This window comes from Myotis daubentonii, chromosome 5 (assembly GCF_963259705.1).
Source record: "Myotis daubentonii chromosome 5, mMyoDau2.1, whole genome shotgun sequence".
Taxonomy (NCBI): domain Eukaryota; kingdom Metazoa; phylum Chordata; class Mammalia; order Chiroptera; family Vespertilionidae; genus Myotis; species Myotis daubentonii.
In genome coordinates this window covers 105,314,232-105,340,064 of record NC_081844.1, presented here as the reverse complement: position 1 = coordinate 105,340,064, position 25,833 = coordinate 105,314,232, and the positions used below count along the sequence as shown (strand labels likewise).

The following is a 25,833-nucleotide window of genomic DNA, read 5'->3' as shown; positions in this document are numbered from 1 at the left end:
GTGGCACCACCTGGACACATATGTGTCTTCTGAAACCTTGTTTCCAAACCACCATCTTAAAATCCTAGCTTCAGGAGCATACCCCTTAACAAAAAAGAAAAAGAAAAGAGTATTTTTGTGAATCTGTGTCTTCCTTCTAGGCAACACATCAAAACACTGATATGCACTTTAAATCGGGAGCATCTTTTTCAGGAAATGGCAATATTAGAATTCTCAACTTTACTTCTACAAGCTTAGATATTATACTGACAACTTTTTCTTCTATCTTTTTTTTTGTCCAATCTTGCCTGGTTTCTGTTTTAGATCCCACAGGATGAGGTTCAGAGTCTCAAAGATCTAGTATATAATCAAAGAATTTTAAGAATTGTTAAACAACATGATAGAATTGGATTGAAAAAATTAACAACTGAAGTAATGAGCACAAAATCAAGTGAGCAGGTCTCTGCTTCTCATTCAGAGATATCTGATGGGGACTGCCTGGCATGAGGAAGACATGGAGACAGGTAGGACTGAGAAAGAGCTACAAAGAGGGTAAGAGAAGGGAAGGTAACTGATGGGGTGGCCAATTACTGGACTGAGGCCCAGAAGGAAAGGGGACTGAATAGGAAGGAAGATAAACTTAGGAGGTTGATGGGCTGTGCTGGCTCTGGGCAGGAGCTAAATCAACAGTCGCCCATGAAATAGAATGCACTGTTGACTCTGAATAGAATCTGACAAACAGCTTCGGCAACACAAATCCCAGAAATGTAAGACTTTCCTGTGAGAGGTAAATCCAACCAAGAATATAAGTAGAATTTTTAAAAGCAAATCTAAAACAACCTTAAAGATCACAGATACTTTTTAATGAAATAATAAATGATTTTTACTTACTAACTGAGATAGTAGTGGTGGAAGTGAATGATACAAATTGAAGAAAAGATCCAATGTTTCTGGTTCCAGAAAAACTAGAAAAAAAATTATTTTCTAATACCATTACTTTCAATTCTGTGATCTTAACATAGTAAGACTTTATCAAACAAACCAAGAACTCTAAGACCTCTGTATGTGGCCACTCTTTCTTGTTAGGCTTGTTTTCTTTTGAAAGATGAAATATAGTGGAACCTCATTTCTCGAACATCTCCCATCTCAAACAATTTGCTTTTCAACCTGAAAACCCTTTCATGCTGATACCTGTATGATTAGGTAGCAAACAAGTGCATAGGGATAAATTTCAGGAGAATTTGCAAGTCTGATAATGCCTTCATTCTACCTTATACTTGGAGAAAATGCAAGAATCTGAGTCAATTTACCACTGTTAAAATCTCAGGATATTGTGCTGTGAATATTTTTGTGTGTTTTTTTGCTGCTTATAATTATTGTTAAATTTTCATTTTTACTATACATTTCCTTTCCTTTTTGTTAAATTTTCATTTACATTTCATGTCCTTTTTGTTTTCAAAGTTTTTATTTATAGATTAAACAGTACAATAGACATGTTTTGTATATAAGAAAGGTTAAAACAGGGAATCATTTGGGGGTCTGAAACAGATTAATTCAATTTACATTATTTCTAGTGGGGAAAAATGACTCAATTTTCAAACAGCCTTTGGAATGAATTAAATTCAAGAAACGAGGTTTTACTGTAATACAGAGATAGAAATTAATTACCTAAGGTGTTCCTTACTTCTATGTAGCATATACTAGTACAGTTCTTACTGGGAGAATTGTCTTAATATTTTCATTTCTATTAAAGTAGTATAAACATTTAAAACTTCAAATAGTGCCAAAATAACTAAAAAATATATAATAAAAAACAGCTATACCCTACCCCACTTCAACTCTTAGCTATATTTACGGTACATACATATTTCTGAATAGTATGCTATATATTATTTCTTTATTCATTTTACTTTAGGCATTAAATTTGTGACAGTATATAAGGCTTTAGTTGTCTAATCACTCACCCCACCTCCCTCCACAATCCATCCTCTTAAAAATCCATCCACTATTACACCAATCTGGGATTAAATCAATTCTAAGTGTTTACATTTATTATTACTACGTAAATAATGTCAACAGCTGAGCCAAGAGTACACTATCCTTATATCACATTTCTAACACTCTCTGGATTTAATCATAGCATCTTTTCTGCGCTTATTTGTCTATCTGTCACTAATTCTTTACAAATGTTCTGACAGATTTGCAAAATGTTCTTCATGACATTTTCCATATGATTAATAACATCAAATAACCTATCATTTTCATTCTCCCACTGCTACCTCCCAGAGCCTTCAACATGGACTGGTTATTCCTAAATTTGTTATATAATTATCTCCGTGTTATATCTATTTATTGTCATCCTGGGTTGAGGCTCCCTTTTCCCAAACCCAGAATCTTCTACTTTTTTGGCTTGTATATTAAGTAACTTCTTGAAAACAAGTGCATAAGGGATAAGTTTCAGGAGAATTTCCAAGTCTGATAATGTCTTCATTCTATCTTATACTTGACAATTTCAGTCTAGGTTGAAAATAATTTTCCCTCAAAAGTCTGAGGATATTACTCCACTGACTTCTAGCTTCCAGTGCTGCTGTGGGGAAGTTTAATAACATCCTTGATCCCAATCCTCTGTAGGTGACTTAATTTTTTTCTTTCTGGTAGGTTTTAGGATCTTCTCTTTATCCTTATTACTCTGAAATGTCATGATTATGAAGCTTGGTGTATTTTTTCCATTCATTTTGTTGGGTACTTGATGGGACCTTCCAATCTCAAAAATTATGTCTCAGTGCTATGGACATTTTTTGGTATTATTTGTTTGCCAATTTCCTTTGGGGAAAGAGAGGGAAAGGCAGGTCGCCTAGCTGCACAGGTGGTAGAGATCCTGGGGAGTTTGCAGAACTTTTACCAAGCCCCTTTGGCCCCATTCTGCCTTATATTTGACTATTTCAGTCTGACTTCGGGAATACCCTAGTGCCATCATCTTTCTGGGATGTGTGAGAGCAAATCAGCTTGCTTTTCTTGGTATCCCTCTCTAAGAAAGTAAGTTGCAATTCTGCTTTGCTTAGTCAGTTACTCTCTTCATTCTCTTTATAGCTTTGAAAAATATGTTGATATCTGTTGTCAAGTGTTGTTTCCCCTCCCATTTTATCTGAAAGTTTCAAAACAAGAGTTTTCATTTCTTCTCCCCTCCTCGCCCCCAGCCACACACAAACCTGTTTTCCCCCCAACTCTAGAGTGGTCTTTTCTTTTTTCCAAAATCAAAATATGGAAGTAACTCTGAGAATTGGGGAAAATAGCAACTACTTGGGGTTACAAATCCCTTTGAACTTTTTGAGTGCCTAGCAGAAAATACAGATAACTGTACATAGACAACTACATTGTTTAATCCTGTGCCTTTTATGCTGACGATCCCTCATGCTAAACTTTTTTCTTACTTGTTCTCCAGGTTGTTGGGATCTGCACTGTGCAAAGATCATCTGCAGATTCATCTGCTGAACTGCCAATGAAGTCGAAGTTAAGGCAGTTGAGGACCAGTTTCAAGACCTGCATTACTAGGTTTTGTTGACGTTCATCCTGAAGATTTAAAGGTTTGGCCAACACCTGAAAAAAGTTCAAAGTCAAATATAATTTTCTAAAATATGTCAATAAACAAATTTTCACTAATTTAAATAATTCCTCAATGTCAAGTTGAAATTAGCAAAAAAAGAGTTTGCAAAGTTATATTGCTGTACATATTAGAAAAATGTAAATCACTATAAAAAGTCTACAATAGACTATTTTCATATTTAATTTTTTAAAATGGAAATAAAAAATTTTACTCTTAACTGCATCTTGTAGGTCATCTTGTAAAGTTTTAAGAGGTAACAAACACTTTATACAGCACAAATGTATAAATATATGGGATTCACTCAAAGGTTTCTTGGAACAAGCTGAAATATAATATTCTTTCATGCATAAATTATCCTATTCAGCTGAGAAGGTTCTCAGAGCTGTAAGAATGTGGGAGGACATTCGCAAGCTTCTAGAGACCAATCTTGACTCCCCCCGCTCGCCCCCCAACAAAAGTCCCTCTTGACACAACCAGAATAGATTTACCTCCTAGAGATACATCATGAAATATTTGTGGAGGAAATTATATCGTTTGGCATTCTGCTTCAAGAATAACACAAAAAGAAATAAAGTTGTTAGGCTAGGGATAGAGCTGAAACAAGACTGGTTTAACCAGTTACTACCAACTGGTTTAAGGGTACAAGGGAGTTCATTTTACTATTCCATCTTCTTTCCTACATTTTTAAATAACAGGATCTTTCAGCCTGGCCTCCTACAGAACTGAAATAAGTACAAAATAGTTGGGAAATGCTGTACTACCCCAATTAGCAAGCTTGAGCATAATGGAGCCCTATATTATAAAAGAACACAATAGAATCATAAATCCTACTCTTCCTAATGACCAACATGGCACAAAGTAGCAAATGGGAAAATATTTCCGTAAGAAATTATTAAAGTCAACTATCTTGGCTCAACTATGAATAAATATTGACAGTTGATGAATTAGGAAAACCTACCATCATTTCATTGTTCAGCTACATCCCATTAAAATATGGGTAGGGCAATTAGCTTCTGCAATAAATAATCTACAATAGGAAGATAATGAAACTACTACCCAAAGACAAGTTATTCAAAGCTCTTTGGATTTTATTTTACAATTTTCCTAGTGAGTAAAGGTGAATTTTTTGGAAACTCTTACAGATTTGTGCAAATCTACTATATTAAGATTGCCCACAACTCTTCAAAAGGCAGAATGGGAGAGGAGGACTCACTTGAAATTCCTTTGAAATTTAAATACTCGAATAGAATATTGCATTATTAAATAACTTACCTCTTTTAGAAGAGAGCATGCTAGCACTAAGATGTCTTTGAGAGAAGTGTCACGAAATGAGGTAGCTATTTTCCTGTGTTTTGCTGAAGGTCTAGAATAATCAACCTAAAAAAATCAAGATGAATTTATTTGACCAGACTTACCAAATAGCAAAACAAAATTTACTAAGAAAAGGGATGGAAATAATAATTAAAGAATCATAAAATATCAAGCTAAAAGGACTTTTAAAAATCTACTGAGCTAAGTGACTTGCTTAGGGTTACTAAAAAAGTTAATGGTAGAGCCATGGTTAGAACCCATGTTTCTGGATTCTTTTAATTTAGTGCTCTTTCTACAAACCATACTGATCCCAAAATTAAAAACCAGAATTGCTATACTTTCAAAGGCAATATAAACATAACTATATCTATATATATAAAAGCCTAACCGACCATTTGACCGGTAGCTATGATGCGCACTGACCACCAGGGGACAGACACTCAACACAGGAGCTGCCAAGCTGCAGTGACTTGGCAGCTGTGGTTCTTGGGTGATGCATCTGGAACCAGAGAGGAAAGAGTCCGATTCCGGGGGGTGTCACCCTCTCGCAATCCAGGACCCCTCGGGCGATGTCAGAGAGCCAGTTTCAGCCCAATCCCTGCAGGCCAGGCCGAGGGACCCCACTGGTGCATGATAAAAGACAGATACTAAGACTATCAACTCCTGAACCATGTACAATATTTCACATTTAAGTAAGTAACAACTTCCCTGTTCCTCAGACTCCATCTTTAAAATGAGAAATCTCTAAGATGATCTTCAAATTCTAACTTTCTGTAAATCACTAAACTGAATCAGTTATATAAAAATTCTTCTATATAAGTGATATTTCTACATTCCCTCTGAATATTTTATTAATGATAAATAATTATTAAGAATAAATTTACTAAGACTAGTTCTTAAACCTCTAAAATATATATGGTCAAAACAATGCAATTAATATCATTAATATTTCCATTTATCAATAGAAAACAGCAAACGAAGTGAAGTCTGAAACCTGAACAATTATTAACACCATTCAGTTGTTCTCAACCTTCCTAATGCCGCGGCCCTTTAATACAGTTCCTCATGTTGTGGTGACCCCCAATTTCATTGTTACAAATTGAACATAATTAAAGCATAGTGATTAATCACAAAAACAATATGTAATTATATATGTGTTTTCCGATGGTCTTAAGCAACTCCTGTGAAAGGGTCGCGACCCACAGGTTGAGAACCGCTGGATTAGAGCATCCCTTTTGCTACTTGGTAGAACAGACCACTTTCCTTGCTTATTTCACTAGAGCAGTGGTTGGCAAACTCATTAGTCAACAGAGCCAAATATCAACAGTACAACGATTGAAATTTCTTTTGAGAGCCACATTTTTTAAACTTACACTATATAGGTAGGTACATTGTTATTAACTTAATTAGGGTACTCCTAAGGCTTAGGAAGAGCCACACACAAGGGGCCAAAGAGCTGCATGTGGCTCGCGAGCCACAGTTTGCCGACCACAGTACCAGAGTATTCATTTAGACATTCAATTTTCTGAGATGAAAAATTGTGGACCCATTTTCTACTACATACCTATATACCTTTACCATGTAGGCAAAGGACATTTTACTACTTGATGATTATATATTGAATACACTCCAGGAATAGTAGACTTTGCTTCTGAAAAAGCAGAATAAGCCTGGCCAGTATGACTCAGTGGTTGAGCGTCAACCCATGGTAAGTAAATGTCAAGTGGAGATAGAAACTAGCTTGAAAGAGTTCCTGCTGGCCAAATTTGGGAAATTTTGAGCATCAAAATATGTCAATAATAAATTATAACCTGTTAAATAAAACAGGAAACTAAGAAACCATACCAATATAAATAAATGAATAAATAGAAACTGATTAAAATGAGGTATTTTCAGAGTTTTAAAGTATCTCTCTATAAAATACTTATTATTTACAAAGGGAAAAGAGTAAATCTACAATTGGAGATGCCTGGTAGAGACAGTCTTAATCAAGTGACCACAGTGAACATCATTAGTAAAGTAACAAATCAAATCAAATGTTTCCAGACAGGTGACAATGAGAAGACCACAGTGTCACTTCTGCTATATTCTTAACAAATATGTACAATCTGAATCTAATAATGAAGAATTATCAGACAATCCCAAATTGAGGGACAAAACAACTAACTTTCACAAATTTCAAGATCTTGAAAGTGAAGGAAAGATTGAGGAAATTTTCCAGATTGATGGAAACTAATAAAACAGGTCTAATAAATGAGATGCATAATCCTAAACTGGTTCTTTTCTGGGACAAATGATGAAACTTAAATGGAGTAGGAGGATAACAGTAATATATCATTTAATTTTCTAATTTTAATGGTTGTATTATGGTTATGTAGGAGAATGTCCTGTGTGTACAAAATACACTGACTGAAGTATTCTGGGGCCATGTCAGCAACTTATTATCAAATGGTGGTTGAGAAAAAACTTCTTTGTATTATCCTCCCAAGTTTTCTAAATAAAGTTTAAGACAGTTATTAAAAAAACAACAACAATATGGGTGTTCTCTGAATCATACTTTTATTAGAACTCTGAATTAGCTGGTCTTATCTTAGTAACAATCTACCCACAGAAAACCCTCACTACCAGGGCAGTCTGTAGTCCTACTATACTATGAAGTAAGAAATGTTAAAAATAAATGCTGGTTTTTAAGATGAGCAAAAAGCTGATGGTGGTGTAAGCTAGATAATGGATACATTGCATTGCTGTACCATTGTCTTCACTTTTATGAGATAAAATATTCATACTAAAATTATTTCTAAATAGATATTTTTAACACTAGATTGCCCAAGGAAGTAATTTTGACTACTTTTTAATTTCAATTAGAGAAACAATTATGTGTATAAGGACACAATGTCTTAGAATTTTGTGACTTTTTGTACAACATATAAATGCGTTTATTAATAATTGTAGTTACCTCCCCCCCCTCCTTCATTTCCGGTATATATATATATGTGTTATACCTATATTGCCCAAAAGCAGTCATTTTGATTGCTTGGGACATTTTAAATAATCAAATGACTCTTATTATTGAATTGAGTAAATTTCTTATATGACCAGTTCGGCTCTGTATTGAAATAACAGTTTTCTTTTTTTTTTCAATTACCGTCACATGATAACATACAAGTAAATGATAAATTGTCGATACTTGATAAGTTGCAGTTGCTCAATAAGCTAAACTAGTACTTGTTATTCGAATCTTTATGCAGTGATACTTGTTCTAATAAGTTGTTTATTTTATTTCTTTGGCGCCCTAAATTCATGAAAGAAATGTCGAATAGAAGCGAGTTATTGGAAAAGCTAAGGAACATAAGTGAAGAGTGCTCCGATATTATTCTTTCACAATGCAGTCATTTTGACTACTTTTGGGCAATATAGGTATATACTAAGTTTCAGTCTTTCTAGTGTTAAAAGAAAGTTACAGTCTTCAGACATATTTACAGAGTATAATAGGATTAGCCAAAGTCCTGGTCATAACATCCCTGCCAACATAGTAACTCTTTTTCAGGTACAATTACTATTAGTTCTGGAGATACATCATAGATATTGACACACATCCATGAGGCAAGAAATTTTTACATACTCTGGGGAGGTAAATTAAGAAATCACTTTACATTTTAGAAATCCTTTCTAAAGGATTTCTAAATCTAGAAATACTTTCTAATTCCTGATTGAATACAAGTAGAAGATAGTTATTTTGGATTTTTTTACACACAGAAACTATACTGTCTCGCCAAAGGGCATTGGTAAGTGGTCCTGGACAAGCTTTCTCCCTACATGCATGTATGTGTGTGTGTGTATGTAAATATATGCATGTATATATGTGGATATACACACACACATATATATACATATAAGCACAGATCATTAAAGATGACACTTTTTATATAAAATCACTACATTCACCTTTATTACAACATTCCATATAGAACCCAACTTTTGCTTTTATTCTGTTTAGAACCATGCTAATTAAGTACAAAGTGAATAGGAGCAGGTGATGATGTGCTCAGCTGCTGAGCTCATAAAGGCACTATTGGGGGGAGGCGTAGCTTCTGAAAACTCCCCTTGTATAGGGAGAAAATCCATGTTAGCAAGTGGCAGAGTGCCAAGGCCTGTTCTCTGATGCACCCTGCTGTGTACCCATTGTTGCGTACCAATTCACCAAACCACTTCTCTTCTATTTGTAAGCAAGTAAATTATACTGCATATAATTTATTTCTTATGGTTAGTATATTACTATGTATACAGAACACAAAAGGACAATTCTTTAATTACCACGGAGCAAGGACCATGTCTAATTCCCTGTTTTTTGTAATCCTTTCTACTATTGCTGTTATTTTCAAAAACAATGAAAGTGTTCCAATACTTATCTCACCAATAGACAGAAAAAGACTTGACTATTCAGAGTTTTATGCAATATAAAGATTTTATATCAAAGAAACAGCATCAGTTAGCAAACGTAATGTCACCATTAGATGGAAAGGCTTACCAGGTTCATTTCTTGGGTCAATTCTGAAAGGATTATTACTCCTATTACGCAGTGTTCCACGGTACCCTTCGGAGAAAATAACAAAGTTTGGATTAATTGGGGACATGTGATTGATTGGTTCTTACAATGTAAACCAGGTAATATTTATAAGAATTAAATACTGAAACATCACATTTTCTTAATCATATATCTATTAAAAGATGTAGAAAAATCACACATAAGGTCCACAAATAAAAAGAATTTCAAGTTCATTTTTGGAGGATAAATTTAGAGTTGAATGGGATAAAAGCTCACCTATCTTAGAACTGTGTGATACTCTACAAAATTCTTCAGCACCTAGGACTTATAATAAGCTAAACCTCAAAATATAAAGATTTGGTTTAACACTTTTCATAAAAACATGAACAAAAAACATTTTTCAGTTCTATGAATTTGCTTGAAGGCTACTGAAATAGCTGCATTCAGTAAATACTAAACAGCTTAGAAACTAATTTAAATCCCTCGATCCAATATCAGATAAGATCACTTAGGCCCTTTTAATACTATTTAATAGTGAGATGTGTATGCTATAATGAAGGAATCTAATGTGCCCATTGCACTGGGATAAATAAATACATGACTATCAATATGGTATAGTTTTATAGCTTCTATGATGCTTTTAATTTAATCAACTTCCAATTTAATCTTAAAAATTTCAAATCAAAATTCAGATTTCATGTGCACATTACTAACAAATTACCCTACTTCAAACTCAGACTAGAAGTATGAAATAGAGGCAGCATCTAATTATAGTGTAATCATAAAAAAACACTAGCACAGATGATATGCTTTTCAAGTTTTAATTTTATAGTTGGTCATTTCTTGACCATCACAGAATTCTACTAATATTGAGCCACTAAGTGTAATTAAGTTCAAATTATCTCATAATTAAAATATAAACAAAAGAAGTGTGCCCTAATTTTTCCATTTTAATTCTTTAAGACAATCTGAACTGCTTGAACTGAGCTACAGGTTTCCTATTACTGATGCATCCATCCTCTGTGTACACCAGCTGGCATTTTAAAAAAATGTTTTTATTGATTTCTAGAGAGATAGGGAAAGAGAGAGATGGAAACATCAATGAGAAACTTCAATCAGCTGCCTCCTATATAGCCCCTACCAGGGATATAAACAAGACTTAAGTTCCTACTACATCTCATCAACATTGTAACAAAACTAGAGGCCTGCACCCTATCACAATAAGGACCCTTCGGGGGATGTCGGGCTGCCGATTTCGGCCGATCCCTGCAGGCCCGCCGAGGGACCACCAGTGCACAAATCCGTGTACTGGGCCTCTAGTATGCACATAAGATCTTTGGTTAATCTCTTCCCGCCCTCCCCCCTTCCCTCAGTCTGTTCCATGTTTCTATGCCTAAGCATTGAGCATCTGCCCCCTGGTGGTCAGTGTGAATCATAGCTACTGGTCGAACAGTTGCTTAGGTTTTTATATATATAAATGACATTATTTGATGTATGTGTTAAGCATGGTTTTAACAATCTGAATAAAAGAGTAAAAGCACAGTCTAGTATTTTATTTTCTGAGGTTTCCAGCATTGCACTATATGAAGGAGTACACCTTACATGGGGATTAAAGTTACTGTATAAGAAATAGAATCTCATAAAGTCCAAATTTCCCCTAATTGCCAATAAACCAATACTGAACCATCTCTAAATTAATCCAAACTGCCAGTTTTTCCTTGAGATTTTAACAGATCACTGCTTCTTCAGCATAGTACTAGCTAAAGTAGTTTTCTTACAGGTAGGGTTAATTTGTATGAAAAAATACATATCTTTAAACATCTGAATGTTACTGAGCAGAGCATGAGGGTCATCCTAAGACTTATATAGCACAGGAAAAACAGACTTAGGTTTCCCAAAACTGTAATCACTTAGGTTGAAAACATTCTTGAAAAACTAATATAGTCAATGTGGTATAATGTAAAAATTAAATATATTTGGGTGTACATATATATTTATATACCTTAAGTTAGCAAACTTGTTGAAATGCTAGCTCTATGCGTTACTAGGTCACTGTACAACCTTATGCAAATTACTTACCTTTTCTTTGCCTCAGTTTTCTCATTTACAAGATGAAATCCACTTCACAGAGATGTAATGAGCAATACCCGAAAACATTATATACATTTTTTGTATATATGCAGTACAGAGATACACGTTAGAAATGACCATACACTTTTGAAATAAGAAAACATAGTAATTTGCATTCTTCTTGTCTGGAAGTTATATAATGGCAAGGTACTCACTTACTGGCAATAAAAAATAAAGGACCCAGAGGATATATAATAAATCATAATTAATAGAGTGCTGGTAGCCACAAAACAAACCATACAGCTTTAAGAAGAGCAGTTTTTAAACCAAATAATGATGCTCTAAATAATGTTATAATGCCTTTTTACCTGAAGAAATGTCTTCACATCAGCAATAATTTGTCTGAAGACAAGCTGGTCTTTTTGAACTTCAAACCATCCCAATTTAGTGATTTTAGCAATGACTTGAATTAGGGCTTGGATGACAAAGGGAGCCAGCTTGGGTTGTGATGCCACATAATTAAGAATGTAGTTTCCTGTAAGAAAATGTTCTGTGATCATTTCTATTCTTCACTAACATAATGTGAATCATGTGAAGAAAAACAGGTGGTGATGACATTTTCTTTGACAAAAAGTTATTCCCTTTACATTATGTACTTATATAGTCAGTTCTATTATAAGACTTATTTTGAAAAAGAAAATTTGTTCCAATTCAATTGATATGTTAAGGGATAATTTGAGTAAAATGCAAATGTTACTTTTGTTTTTGCATGATTTCTTACAGAAAAAAAAGTGCTAAGCGAACATAGAAAACTCCAAACAGGCCAAGTGGACCAAGCTATACACACACACACCTCATCAAAGAAAATATACAGGTGGCAAATAAGCATGTGAAAAGATGTTCAACATCCTAGTCTTGAGGCAACTGCAAATTGAAACAACTGTAAGAAACTAACTTCCACATACCTATTAAAATGGCGAAAATGCAAAAACACTGAAAACACCAAATGTTGGCAAGGCTGTAGAGCAACAGAAACTCTCATTTACTGCTGGTGAGAATGCAAAATGGTTCAGCCACATTGGAAGACAGTTTGGTAATTTCTTCCACACCTAAACATACACTTAACCATAAGACACAGCAATCACTTTCCTTGATATTTACAGGAGAAAGCATATGTCCACATAAAAAACTGCTTTTTTTCAGCTTTACTCGTGATTGCCAAAACTTGGAAACAATCAAGTTATTCTTCAGTAGGTGAACGGATAAACTGTGCTATATTCAAACTATGGCATATTAGTGCTAAAAAAAAAAAATAAAAAATGAGCTACCAAACCATGAAAAGACATAAAGGAAACTTAAGTGCCTATTACTAACTAAATGAATTTGAAAGGCTATACAATGTATAATCACAACTATATGATGTTCTGGAAACAGTAAAAAGATCAGTGGTTGTCAGGGATTAGAGGGGAGGAAAGAATGAATAGGCAAAACACAGGAGTTTTAGGGCAGTGAAACTATGCTGTATAATATTATAATGGGGATACATGTCATTATACATTTATCCAAACCCACAGAATACACAACACTAAAAGTGAAACCTAAGGTAAACTATGGACTTTGGGTGTTAATGATGTAGATGTAGGTTTATGAATTGTAACAAATGTACCACTTTGGTGCAAGATGCTAATAATGGGGAAGTTTATACATGTGTGGGGGCAAGAGGCATAGGGAAACTCTGGATTTTGGGCTCAATTTTGCTGTGAACCTAAAATTGCTTTTTAAAAAAAAGTCAATTTAAAATGATATATGTGTGTGAGTCAAACAAAAACTATGTTTTATGACTTAGGCTTATAATGTTTAAATCCTCTAGGTTTCTGCAGTGTCTGTGACTCTGGCTATTTAGAAAAATATTAGTCGCCGAACCGGTTTGGCTCAGTGGATAGAGCAGCCGTGGGCAAACTACAGCCCGCCTGGCCCGTTTGAAATGAATAAAACTAAAAAAAAAAGACCGTACCCTTTTATGTAATGATGTTTACTTTGAATTTATATTAGTTCACACAAACACTCCATCCATGCTTTTGTTCCGGCCCTCCGGTCCAGTTTAAGAACCCATTGTGGCCCTCGAGTCAAAAAGTTTGCCCACCCCTGGGATAGAGCGTCGGTCTGCGGACTGAGGGGTCCCAGGTTCGATTCCGGTCAAGGGCATGTACCTGGGTTGCGGGCACATCCCCAGTAGGGGGCGTGCAGGAGGCAGCTGATCGATCTCTCTCATCAATGTTTCTAACTCTCTATCCCTCTCCCTTCTTCTCTGTAAAAAAAATCAATAAAATATATATTTAAAAAAAGAAAAGTATTAGTCAAACAGATGAGGAAAATAACATGATCTGACCATTCAAAAATGAGTCTAAAGATCCATCATTCATATTTTAATATTTCTGATACACAAATATGAATCATGTGAACCTTGAGACCAGAAAGCAGAAATGAATCAATAATCGATTTCTAATAAGAAAAAAGATTTTTAAAAATACCATACCTCAATTATTAGAGCTTTGTCCATATGAAAAGCAAATTCTCTCCCTCTCTCTCTCTCCCTCTCTCTCTCTCACACACACACACACACACCCCGTACTAGTAAAAAGGCATAACTCTTTTTTTTTTAAATATATTTTATTGATTTTTTACAGAGAGGAAGGGAGAGAGATAGAGAGTTAGAAACATCGATGAAAGAGAACCATAGATCAGCTGCCCCCTGCACACCCTGTACTGGGTATGTGCCCGCAACCAAGGTAAATGCCCTTGACCGGAATCGAACCTGGGACCCCTGAGTTCGCAGGCCGACGCTCCATCCACTCAGCCAAACAGGTCAGGGCAAATCTTGAAAAATATATTGCTACTTTATAGAATCAGTTTCCAACTATACTAAGTTTCAAGTACTATTCGTCCACATACACAATGTCTTCCTAATAAGCATTAATTTGCTTTTGGTTTTGCATGCATCACAGATAATTTTGATATAGCATCCAGAGAAATACTGGAGAATTGACTTTTCTATCATTCTGTTGTATATGAAGTTAAGACAAGGCTAAGAGTATGGACTCCACAAGATTGTGTGGTTTTAAATCACAGCTCTATTTCTTCCTGTGAGATCTTGGACATATTACAGAGCCTATCAAATCTAATTTCCTCATTTATAAAATGAAGGTGGCAACAGTGCCCACCTTATAAGTTTGGTGGATAAAATGAGTTAGTGCAAACCTTAGTAAAGAGCATACAAACTAAAATGCTAGTTATTATTTATTATTAATTTAAACAAATGCTTTTTTATTACACAATGTTATACATCACTGCTCATCACTAGGTGGGTAGCGGAGACTTGACCACTCATCTTTAAAAAATGACAGAATCAAATAACTTGCACACCTATTAACAGTTAACATATTTAAAAGGAAAAATATATTTTAAATACAATTTGACAAAAAGCTTTTTAAACCACTTACTGATATCTATTCTCCGTTCCACTGGCAAAGGACTGACTCGGCTTACAAGTTTTGAAAGACATGTGGCTGCAAGGAGCTGGGCATAGGATGTCTGTAAAGAATAATAAAATTTATTGTCATTACAAATGAAATTAGAGTAATCAAAACTTTATAGTAGGAACTTTTCCTAAGCAATAATGAGAATTTTTCACATGAAACCAACAGTCAGCAAAAGTATACAATTTAAAACAACGTATCTCATCATAGCAGAATTTCTTCACTAAAATAGAAAATAAGGTTACAACCAAAGTTAAATTTCAAAGCAAGGAAAGCCACTTAGCAAAATAGTTCATCGAATCACCATTATTTTATTGCAGTAGCCAAAGTGATACATAGAGAAAAAATAAACTTCAGATCACTAAGCTTTCGGTGAGAACAATGCTCAAACAGTTGAAGACACCTGAGCAATACCAAGAGTGGATTTCAAACAAGGGCAATGATAGAAGGTTATCCTTATTTTTTGCTGAGTTGGCAGAAGTTACTAAGACTGCACATACTGCTTATTCCAGAAATCAATGTTAAGTTTGAAGAGACTAAAGAATTAATCTCTATAAAGAGTCTGTGAAACTATAAGACAGAATATTCTTAAAGAAGTTGAGAAAATACTAAATCTGTACAACCTAAAGTAGTATCTGCTAAGATGTGTCACAAGTGGTAGTAAAAATATGTGAAGCAGAAAAGAGCTGCTGGAAAAATTTATAAAGCTTTTAAAAATGTAAGAATCTAAAAGCCTATGGTTACTCACTGTATTAATTATCAGTAGATACTTTGTAGTAAATATTTGAATCGACCAGTGTTAATCGGTGGTGTTAACTGTGAACTTCAATTAATTTTTGTGAACTTACCTTCACTTCTGTAAATTTCTATCAGAAATAGTAGCTGAAAACCCTGACTTTTCCCACCACAGAGTTCAATAGCTTAGCAGTGGTAAAGTTTCATTATAATTTTTTTTAACTCAGGGCTGAGAATGAAATTTTTCTGAATGAGAAGAACCATTCTAAGTCACTATTGTTGAATACTAAATGCCTTTGGAAATTAGCTTGCGCTGCACATTTGATGTCTCTTAATGAAGTCAACCTAAAGTTAGAAAGTTCCTAAAAGGCAAACAGTGCTTAGTATTTATTTATAAAACTTAAAATGCGGTAAAGTCATTTCAATAACAAGTGATGTTGTTTGAATCACAATATCAAACTGCTTTATATACTTCCACTGTCAAAAGTTAAAACAAGCAGCAAGATCTCTATTCCTGAGTTATTTTCTTTTTTTAAAAAAATATATTTTATTGATTTTTTACAGAGAGGAAGAGAGAGGGATAGAGAGCTAGAAACATCGATGAGAGAGAAACATCGATCAGCTGCCTCCTGCATGCCCCCTACTGGGGATGTGCCCGCAACCCAGGTACATGCCCTTGACCGGAATCGAACCTGGGACCCTTCAGTCCGCAGACCGACGCTCTATCCACTGAGCCAAACCGGTCAGGGCCTGAGTTATTTTCTGAGCTCAAACTAGTTCTAGCAGCATTTTTTCAGACTGTGATGCAAATGCAAAAGAAATATCCATATTTTAAAATCCATTTAACTGAGCAATGTAGAACCTTCCACCTAATCTTCAATTGGAAGTGACTAATCTACAATGTATTCACATTCTAAAAGGCAAATATCAAGAGAAGTTTTAATAGAATTCTACAAATCCCTTGTAAGTGATGGATATGCTTAATTAAAATCATATATTCATGGACTGATATCAACATGTGGCAGAAGCCATCTGTATAAAATGACATTTTCAAAAATGAAATATGTAAAATCTCATTACAGATCAGTATTAACATAGGAACACTTGCAATCAACGTTGACAATAGGAAATATTAACTTTGAACACTTATTAAGCAAAATGCTATCCCCAAAAGGATAATTCCATTCTTTTCATTAATAGACCCATACTAAAAAAACAAACACTGTACTCTATTATTATATTTTAAACTTCACCAATAAAACTTTGTGGAAATTGGTTTTCTCTCCTCTTATAGACATACTTACAAAACATCCTTGATGTTGCCTCTTGATCCGCAAAATCTAAAATATTTAGTACAATCTGGCACTTTCCAGAAAAAGTTTGCTGACCTCTGCTATAGACCATATAGTCTTGACTGTATTGCCTACCGTATTATTTCAGAGCTCTATATTTATACATCTGTATCTCCCCAACTAAACTGGGAGTTACTTTAATGCACAAACATAAAGCAAGCAGATGGTACAATACCTGGTTTTACATTTAAATATTTGCTAAAAATTGCTGAATGAATGGCTAGGAAACTCTAGAAGGGAGGGAGGCAGGAGGTAGTCAGCATTCCTCTGACTCATTCCTTCATGTTTCAGTCAATTACAATTTGTTTTGTTAAAGCTGTCAGTCAACTTCCTAAAAATGTAACTTTTGTCCACTGATATGATACATCAAGAGGGGCCAAAAGGAATCTCAAACTATTTTCAATTCATGCCTATTTCCACCTCCTGGGGTCTTTAATAAGTTTGCTTTCAGACTTTCCAATTCTTTCTCTGATTAATTTATTTGTCAGTGAAATAAACTGGAGTAAAAAGACATGTGGTAATACCTATCAGTCATCATTGCTAACCTACATGAGTTCATGACCAATGACGGATATCCACTGATCTTCCATGATTAATCACTGTTATCAAATACTTACTGTTCCTTGTTCTAACAGAAGTTGACACTTGCTGAGACATTCTGGGCTGTCAATAAGTTCCAGGAGTGCTTTCTCAGCCTCTATTCTTTGAGCAAGATCAGTCCCTGTGTAGAGATGTGTACATAATACTTCCAATTCTGCCAAACTCTTAAAAAGAAAAAAATGTAATATTTTATTTGAGTGAAAAAAATAAGACAAATGTATTAATCACAGGAAACAAGGGATGCAAATATCATGCTTGTGTTCGTCAACTCAGTAAGTGCTTATTGAGCTATACCACTACTTACTAGAAGGTCACAGTGGTGAACAAAACAGGCGTATCTCATACCTCCAAGTTATCTAATTATAAACTAACAGCTCTACGATGGAAAAGAGTACAGAAGGAGGGGAACTGCCAAATCTGAGGAGTTAGAAAAGACTTGCCTGAAGTAATAACATTTATGCTGACCTGAAAGAGTGAACCAGATGAAAAGAGATTAGAGAGCAGTCCAGGCAGAGAAACAGCATTTTCCAGGCCCAGAACAGAGCTTAATCATTTCAAGGCATTAAAAGGTCAGTATGCCTGGTAAAGAAAGGGACAGCAAGGAGGAGATGCCAAACGAAGCAAAAGAGATGGGTGGGAACTATACCAATTTACATTCTTTCTCAGAATGTAAGAACTTCTATGGTTCCATCTATAAAAAAGGAAATTATAAGCATATGTTGATTTGGGGCTTCTGAACTATGTCCAAGTCCTAACCCCCAGTACCTTTGAATGTGACCTTATTTGGAAATAGGGTCTTTGCAAATCCTTAAGGAAAGGATCTGGGGATGAGATCATCCTGGATTCAGGGTGGGCTCTAAATCTAATGACTCATAAGAGAAAGGAGAGGGGCATTTCAGATGCAGAGACACAGAGACACAGGGAGAAGGTCATGTGGAGGAGGAGGCAGAGACTGCAGAGTTATAGCTACAGGCCACAGAACACCAAGGACTGCCAAGAGCAGAAACTAGGAGAAAGACATGGAAAGGCAGCACAAGATAAAAAGAGAAAGGTCTGAACTTCTCTTACAAAAGATTGAAACAAAGAGGGGAAACATCAACTTATTCTTTCACTGGAATTATTACAACTGGACACATGCCTGGCTTTCTGAATCTTTTCAGAGAAAAGGACACATACACAAAGATCCTTACTCTGGTGGGAAAGCATTATCTAAACATTTAAAATAGTTAAATTCACAATGTGGTGACTGCTGACTGACCAAGCAATCTTCTGACTAGCATTTGACTTTCCAAAGAATCTCTCTATAAAGACTTCATTTTTCATGGTGAATTGATAAATTCACATCTCAGTTTTATACACAGCTGTCAGAGAATATGATTAACATGAGAATGCCTCAGAGAAATGACGCCCTTCTTGATCTGACAAATCAGGTTTCAGTTACTAAAGCTCTACAAGATTTAATACCAACATTAGAAGCCCATTTAAATAACTAATGGGTATAACAAGTAGAATGGACATCACCTACCTCTCATAGAGTAACCATCCTATCTAATAAAGAGGGAATATGCTAATTGACCCTGATGCTGTCGCAAAGATGGAGGTGCCCACAGCTAATAAGGAGAGAATATGCTAACTGATTGCCCCGCCCTCAAAGATGGCGGCACCCACTGCCAGTAAGGAGGGAATATGCTAATTGATGCCCCACCCTCAAAGATGGAGGTGCCCCACAGCCAATAAGGAGGGAATATGCTAATTGCTGTCACACCCTCAAAGTGTGTGGCGCCCACAGCCACAAGATGGTGGCACCCAGTCCCCTCAGCCCCGCCGGGGCTGCAGGCGCGAAGCAAGGCCGGGCCCGCCCTGCGTGCCTGCCTATGGAGACCCCCAATCCCCTCCGCCCCCCAGGTGCCCAGGGCCAGCCTGAGGCTCAGGCAACTAGGGTCAGCCGAGGCTTGCGCTGCTGGCAGTGGCAGCAGCAGAGGTATGATGGGGCTTCGCCTTCCCCTGATGGCTGAGTCGCCTCCCACCTGTGAGGGCTCCTGGACTGTGAGTGGGGGCAGGCCGGGCTGAGGGACTCCCCCCCTCCAGTGCATGAATTTTCATGCACTGGGCCTCTAGTCAAATATAAACAGAAAGTGCCCAATTTCCATAGTTGAGGCGACAATGACATAATCCTGCCTACAGCCTAAATAAGCATCTTCCAAGTTATTCTGGACTTATTTCTGGCCTTTGCACTTGACATACACTTAACCCTAAATGATATAACTTCTTTCTATACAGTAATTCCCACACATACATCTATCAACAGGTAAATGCTGAGTAAAAGAAGCCAGACAAAAAGAATATGTATTGTGTCCTAGCCAGTTTGGCTCAGTGGATAGAGTGTCGGCCTGCGGACTGAAGGGGCCTGGGTTCAATTCCGGTCAAGAGCACATGCCTGGGTAGGGGGCATACAGGAGGCAGCCGATAAATGATTATCTCTTATCATTGATGTCTCTCTCTCCCCCTTCCTCTCTGAAATCAATAAAAATATTTAAAAAATAAAAGAATATGTATTGTATGGTTCTGTAAGAACAGAAGGCAGATCAGTGGTTTCTGGCTGGAGAGGGAGAAAAGGAGGCATTACTTTGGGGGGGGGGGGGAGAAAGGTATGTTCATAATCTTGATTTCAGTGATGGTTTCACAGGTACATACATATGTCAAAATTCATCCATCTGCACAGTTTAAGTATATGTAGTTTATTATTTGTCAATTATATTTCAAAAAAGCTAAATGAAGGCTTTTGTTCTAGGGGAAAAAATAGTCCCCTAATAAAAAAATAAATCGATGAACCACAAAAATCCCACCTCAATTCAACTTAAAACTCTATTCAATTACTTCCCTATATCTTTCCTGCTTTCTGGAATTGAGCTTCTTGATTACCACTAACAGAAAACGCCTTTATCTTGAAGTTATTCATTTCCCACAAACTCTTTGCTTCTTCCTCCCTTTACTACCTTTTCCTGAAGGCTTATTCTTGAGCCTCTTGAAACACTTCCTTCTGCAATGAATTGGATAGTATTGTTTTAGTGCTTTCTAGTTTACAAAAGTATCTCTACCTTTTATTTTTTAAACCAATCCTGAAAGTAGACTCCTGCAAAGTACACATTTTAGCACACCCATTTTACAGATAAACTGAGGCTGAGAAATCAAATATTGCTCAAGATCAAATACACAGCAAATGATCAATTTTGAGTCAAATACAAAACCCCATCGACATGTTGTCTCCTCACCACCCTGCCATCTTGCTACCCTTTACTTGAGTCATCATCAACTCTATCTGTTCACCATCTTTGTATCTGTCTACAAATGTCTTCCTCTGTGGAATCCAGAAAGATACTGAAAACAGCCCAAAAACATGAGAAAATGAATTGAATGTATTTCCCACAGATTTCTACTTTAAGTGCGGCTTTGTTTTCTTTCAGTGCCTTCTGAGATCTAGACCAGAATCTAGATTTACAATCTTGATGTTATCTTTGGCTCTTCCTTCTCCTTAATCCCTCCTGTTTAATTAAGATTTTGGCCCTGCTTGCCCAAAGAAAAGTCTGGCCTTTGCCCTCAGATTCTGGGAGATAATCTGTCATACCTGATAGGAGTGTTTTTGTTCAGAATTGAGGGGGGAGTGGGGAGGGAGGTACACCATATATTTTAAATTGGGGGCTGGCCACACCAGAAAGGCCAACCCATGTTTTAGGGTGGGGATTTTGGATTATACAGTATCAGTTTCCCCAACAGATTGAGATCAACCACATGGGCAATGAATCAATCATGACTAAATAATGAAGCCCCAACAAAAACTCCACCACTCAAAGCTCTGGTGAGCCTCCCTGATTTGCAATACTCAGTGCATAATGCCCCACGTATATGCTGGAGAGTACTAAGTCTAGAGGACAACAAAACTTTGTTTTTGAATTCTCCCAGATTCTGCCCTATCTATGCATCTCTTCTTTCAATCAGTTTTATTCTGTGTACTTTGCTGGTGATAAACTGCAACCATGAGTATGATAGCATTCAGTGAATTCTGTGAGTCCTTTTGATAAACTATCAAACCTGAGGGTGGTTCTGGGAAACCCCCAAACACCATTGGTGTCAGAAGTGAGGGCACTCTTATGAACTGTGCCCTCAAACCTCGAAGCCTGGCTAAGTTCAGGTACAGCCCTAATTTGTCATAAAGTCCTACCATTTCTTTTTAAAAAAAGACTCAGACTGAATACGATATTCATAGATAGGAGAGCAATAAAACAATATTTTCGAACTGTGGCCTCCAGTGCTCTGGATTCTTCATGGGCTTCTTTGGGAATGAGAGTGGACGCTTTGGAATCTGCCACTTACTTACTAAGTGACCTCAGGCAAAGTATTTAACCTTTCTAATCCTCATTTTTGAACTTGAAAAATATTATTTTGAAATATCCACCTTCCAAAATAACTGTGAAGATTAAGATAGGAAAAAAATGAGAGAAGGCATAATCCGGTGTCGGGCACACAGCAGATCCACAGTAAGTTGTAAATAATCTCTAGTTACTGATAATTATAAAACGCCATATTGGTCTTTCGTCTATAGTTTCTCCAATTCAAGTCCATCCTGCCAGGATAATCATTCCTAAACCCTCTTTTCATCATATCACCATCATGTTCAAATATAATAGTTCACAATCACATCTAGACCAAATAAACCTGATAGCCTGGCTGGGTATTAAGAAGCATGGCTATAGTCCCTGGTTCTGGAACAATCCTGAGAGGAAAAAAAAAAATTGACCAAGTAGGTTCTCTAAATTTTTCCCGATGTTAGCTCTTGATTCTCATCAAGGTCCCTGTATTCTATGAATTTAGCCTACATTTTACTTGTTCCCAGCTCACTTTCCTCACTCTGCCCCTTATGGACTATCTCCTCTCAGATAATGCAGATCCATAATTCCTTTGGGATACAGCACCCTAACTCTCAGCTTCCTAACCAGAATGCATGTACCTTAAATGGGTTATCAGTTTGCCTGATATTGATCTCCCTGCCCTCTCAGCAGTCAGGCTTCTTTCTGGCTGTGGGCAATTTATGTCAATGAGCTACACCATTACCATTTTTTATGTCTGCCATTATGTGAAAAAGATTGTGGAGCAGTGCCCTAACCTCACCTTACACAAATCCACTTCTTTACTCATCACCTTAACAGCATAATTTTTGACTGGCTAAGATATGGATATGAAAGAACATGGGATTATGAGATATGAGGTTTACTCTAACCCTAGAGCCTATAGCAGTGGTTCTCAACCTTCCTAATGCCACGCGACCCTTTAATACAGTTCCTCATGTTGTGGTGACCCCAAACCATAAAATTATTTTCGTTGCTGCTTCATAACTATAATTTTGCTAGCTATGAATCGTAATGTAAATATCTGATATGCAGGATGTATTTTCATTGTTACAAATTGAACATAATTAAAGCATAGTGATTAATCACAAAAACAATATGTAATTATATATGTGTTTTCCAATGGTCTTAGGCGACCCCTGTGAAAGGGTCGTGCGACCCACAGGTTGAGAACCGCTGGCCTAGAGTAAGCCACAGTTGTTTTCAGACTCAGTGTCTTCAGGAAGAAAATACATACATATATGCATACTTCTCAAGTTAGTTGTGGGGCTCAAAATCTACAATAAACATAAGCTAGGCACTGGTTATCATTGTTAATTCATGCTCCTTGAGTTAACTGGACAACAGTACAATCCTATAGACCAGGAAGAATTCAAACAGAGAAGTTTTGGAGCTCATTTCTGGGCCGCCAAACTATCTGATCTTTTATCTGTCCAGCTCCACTTCTGAGCTGTCCACAGCTGCCATGAAACACAGTGCTAGAAAACCAACATGGGCAGTTCTGGCATCAGCAGCTAATTTTCAAGCATTCTACCTAAGTAGGAAGAAGTCTTCCAGGACTGAGGGACTTAGTGTTGTTATGCATCATCTTTCCAAGTCTGAAAATGTTCCAAACTTCCACCACAGTTTCTAATTAACCTCCAGAGTGACATCTGAATTATGAACATCTGATTACCTATTTGCAATCCCTAAGTCCTCCCTCTGAGATTCTTCTTGTCAAAATTTCCCAGGGGGCATATTTATAAAGTGATAATAAATAACGTTATTTTGACCTCGAGACCCTCAAAATGGCAATGAGTCAAAAGGCAATGTGTGGGGCTCCCCACCGCCTAATCCATAACACCCTGGAGCTGCCAATTACCTGACATGAGGGTGGCTGGTTGGAAAGAAAAGATCCTTTGGAGAAAGAAATAAGGAATGAGTCAGTGTGACCACAGGGACTTCAAACAAGTCTACAAAAAGCAGGTGACACTTAGATACACTGTCACCTTATCTAGAAATTGCCTACCCCCCCCCCTAAGTCCACAACCTCCTCTGCTCCCCTCCCTTTTGTATGAACCCCACACTCCAGCCAGAAGGAACTCCCTGCAGTGTGCCATGTCCTTCCACCACCCTTTGCCTTGGCTCACACTGGCCTTTTGCCTCTACATCCTTCCCTTCCTCTTCACCTGGCCAGCTCCTACAGTCCTTTCAAGACCTACTAGCCCCGCCAGGGTGGCTCAGTGGTTGAGCATCCGCCTATGAACCAGGAGGTCACGGTTCAATTCTGGGCAGGGCACATGCCCGGGTTGCAGGCTCAATCATCAGGAGGGGGGGATGGGGGGGAAGAGCAGGAGGCAGCCGATCAATGATTCTCTCTCATCATTGAAGTTGCTCTCTCCCACCCTCTCCCTCCCTCTCTGAAGTCAATAAAAAGATATTAAAAACAACAACACAAGACACCTACTAGGCGGCCAGTTCCCTGAGAGTAGGTAGCATAAAGTTTTGCTAGATCTGTATCTTCCCTCAGGGCGCAGCAGAGTGGGAGTTCGAGGAGCTCAAAGCATCGCCTGCCCAAGCACAGCAGCTCAGTGCCGCGCACCTGGCGGGCTGGCCCTCTCCAACGTCCCCATGATGAACGCTGTCATCATTCCCCACCGGCACTGTAATTATCCCGAAGTGAAGGCAGGCGGGATGGTAAAATGGTGTCACCCTGCATCCCAGAACTTTGCACAGGGCTGCAGGCACCGGGTGGGGGCGGGGGGCGGGCCCTCTAAATGTTTGTTGAAGGAGCACCTGGATGCACGTGCCCGCGCAGCCGCGAGCATCCTCAGCAGCCCGCGCCCGGGTCCCTCCTCCAATGAGGCTGCCGCGGAGCCTCCTCGCAACTCCCCGCAGGCACAGGCCGGCCCGCTCGGCCGGTTCGGGTCCAACTGCGGGCGCCGCTCCTCGGCGGACCCAGGGCCCCTCTCCAGCTCGGTCCCGACTGCGTGTGGACTGGCCACCGGGCCGCGGCCGGCAACGCGGCGGGAAGGCGGGGCGGCCGGGCCGGGCTCCCACCTGCCTGGACGCCGCCGAAGCCGCCCCTCGCGCGGGTCCTCCGCGTCCGCACGTCCCCGCGGGGCGAGCTCGGAGCCTGGCCTCTGCCCTCCGCCCGCCGCCCGCCGCCCGCGGGTTCGGGCCGGGGGTACAGCCCAGGCCACCGGGACGCCGGTCCGCGGCCCCGCGGCCTCAGCCGCCGCCTCGGCCCTCAGTCCCCAGACCCCCGAGTCCCGCCGCGCTCCCGGGGCACCGAGCGGGACCCGCGACGCAGAGCCACTGACCTGGAAGTGCAGCGCCATCTTCCCGGGAGGCGGCGCCGGCCCGCGGCCCCAGAGCCCGAGGGGAGGGAGCGGAGGCGGGCGCCGCCGAAGCCCCAGCCGCCCGCGGGGTCCCTGCGCCGCTTGCTCGCCGGCTCGCTCTGCGCCTCAGCCGCTCGGTCTCCGCGTTCCAGGCGCTGGAGGGGCGGGGCCTGGCGTGAGGGGCGGGGCTACGGGGCGGGGCTACGGGGCGGGGCGGGGCGGTCCGAGGAGGGCGGGGCCTTGGGCGCGGGAATCTCAACTGTCCTCTGCACACCCTCAACCGCTGTTACCGCCTACCTCTGTCCTTTGGCACAACTACCGCACCCCAACTGTCAGCCATGACCCCTGACTTGACATCTCCCACGGATTCTTGGCCC

The 25,833-nt window shown here is 38.4% G+C and overlaps 1 protein-coding gene across 2 annotated transcripts in view; it reads right to left on the bottom strand.

Annotated features, from left to right (window-relative positions):
- Positions 1–25,593, bottom strand: part of RANBP17 (RAN binding protein 17) — a 236,230-nt gene extending 210,637 nt beyond the window's left edge. For both annotated transcript variants that reach the window (XM_059699170.1, XM_059699171.1), the window contains exons 1-8: positions 25,439–25,593; positions 17,751–17,897; positions 15,011–15,101; positions 11,879–12,045; positions 9,423–9,488; positions 4,856–4,960; positions 3,411–3,576; positions 871–944 (exon numbers count right to left, since the gene is read on the bottom strand). In XM_059699170.1, coding sequence (XP_059555153.1) covers positions 871–944; positions 3,411–3,576; positions 4,856–4,960; positions 9,423–9,488; positions 11,879–12,045; positions 15,011–15,101; positions 17,751–17,897; positions 25,439–25,456 — 834 coding nt within the window. In that variant the 5' untranslated portion in view covers positions 25,457–25,593. The remainder of the gene's footprint in view (positions 1–870; positions 945–3,410; positions 3,577–4,855; positions 4,961–9,422; positions 9,489–11,878; positions 12,046–15,010; positions 15,102–17,750; positions 17,898–25,438) is intronic.
- Between the last annotated feature and the right edge of the window lie 240 nt (positions 25,594–25,833).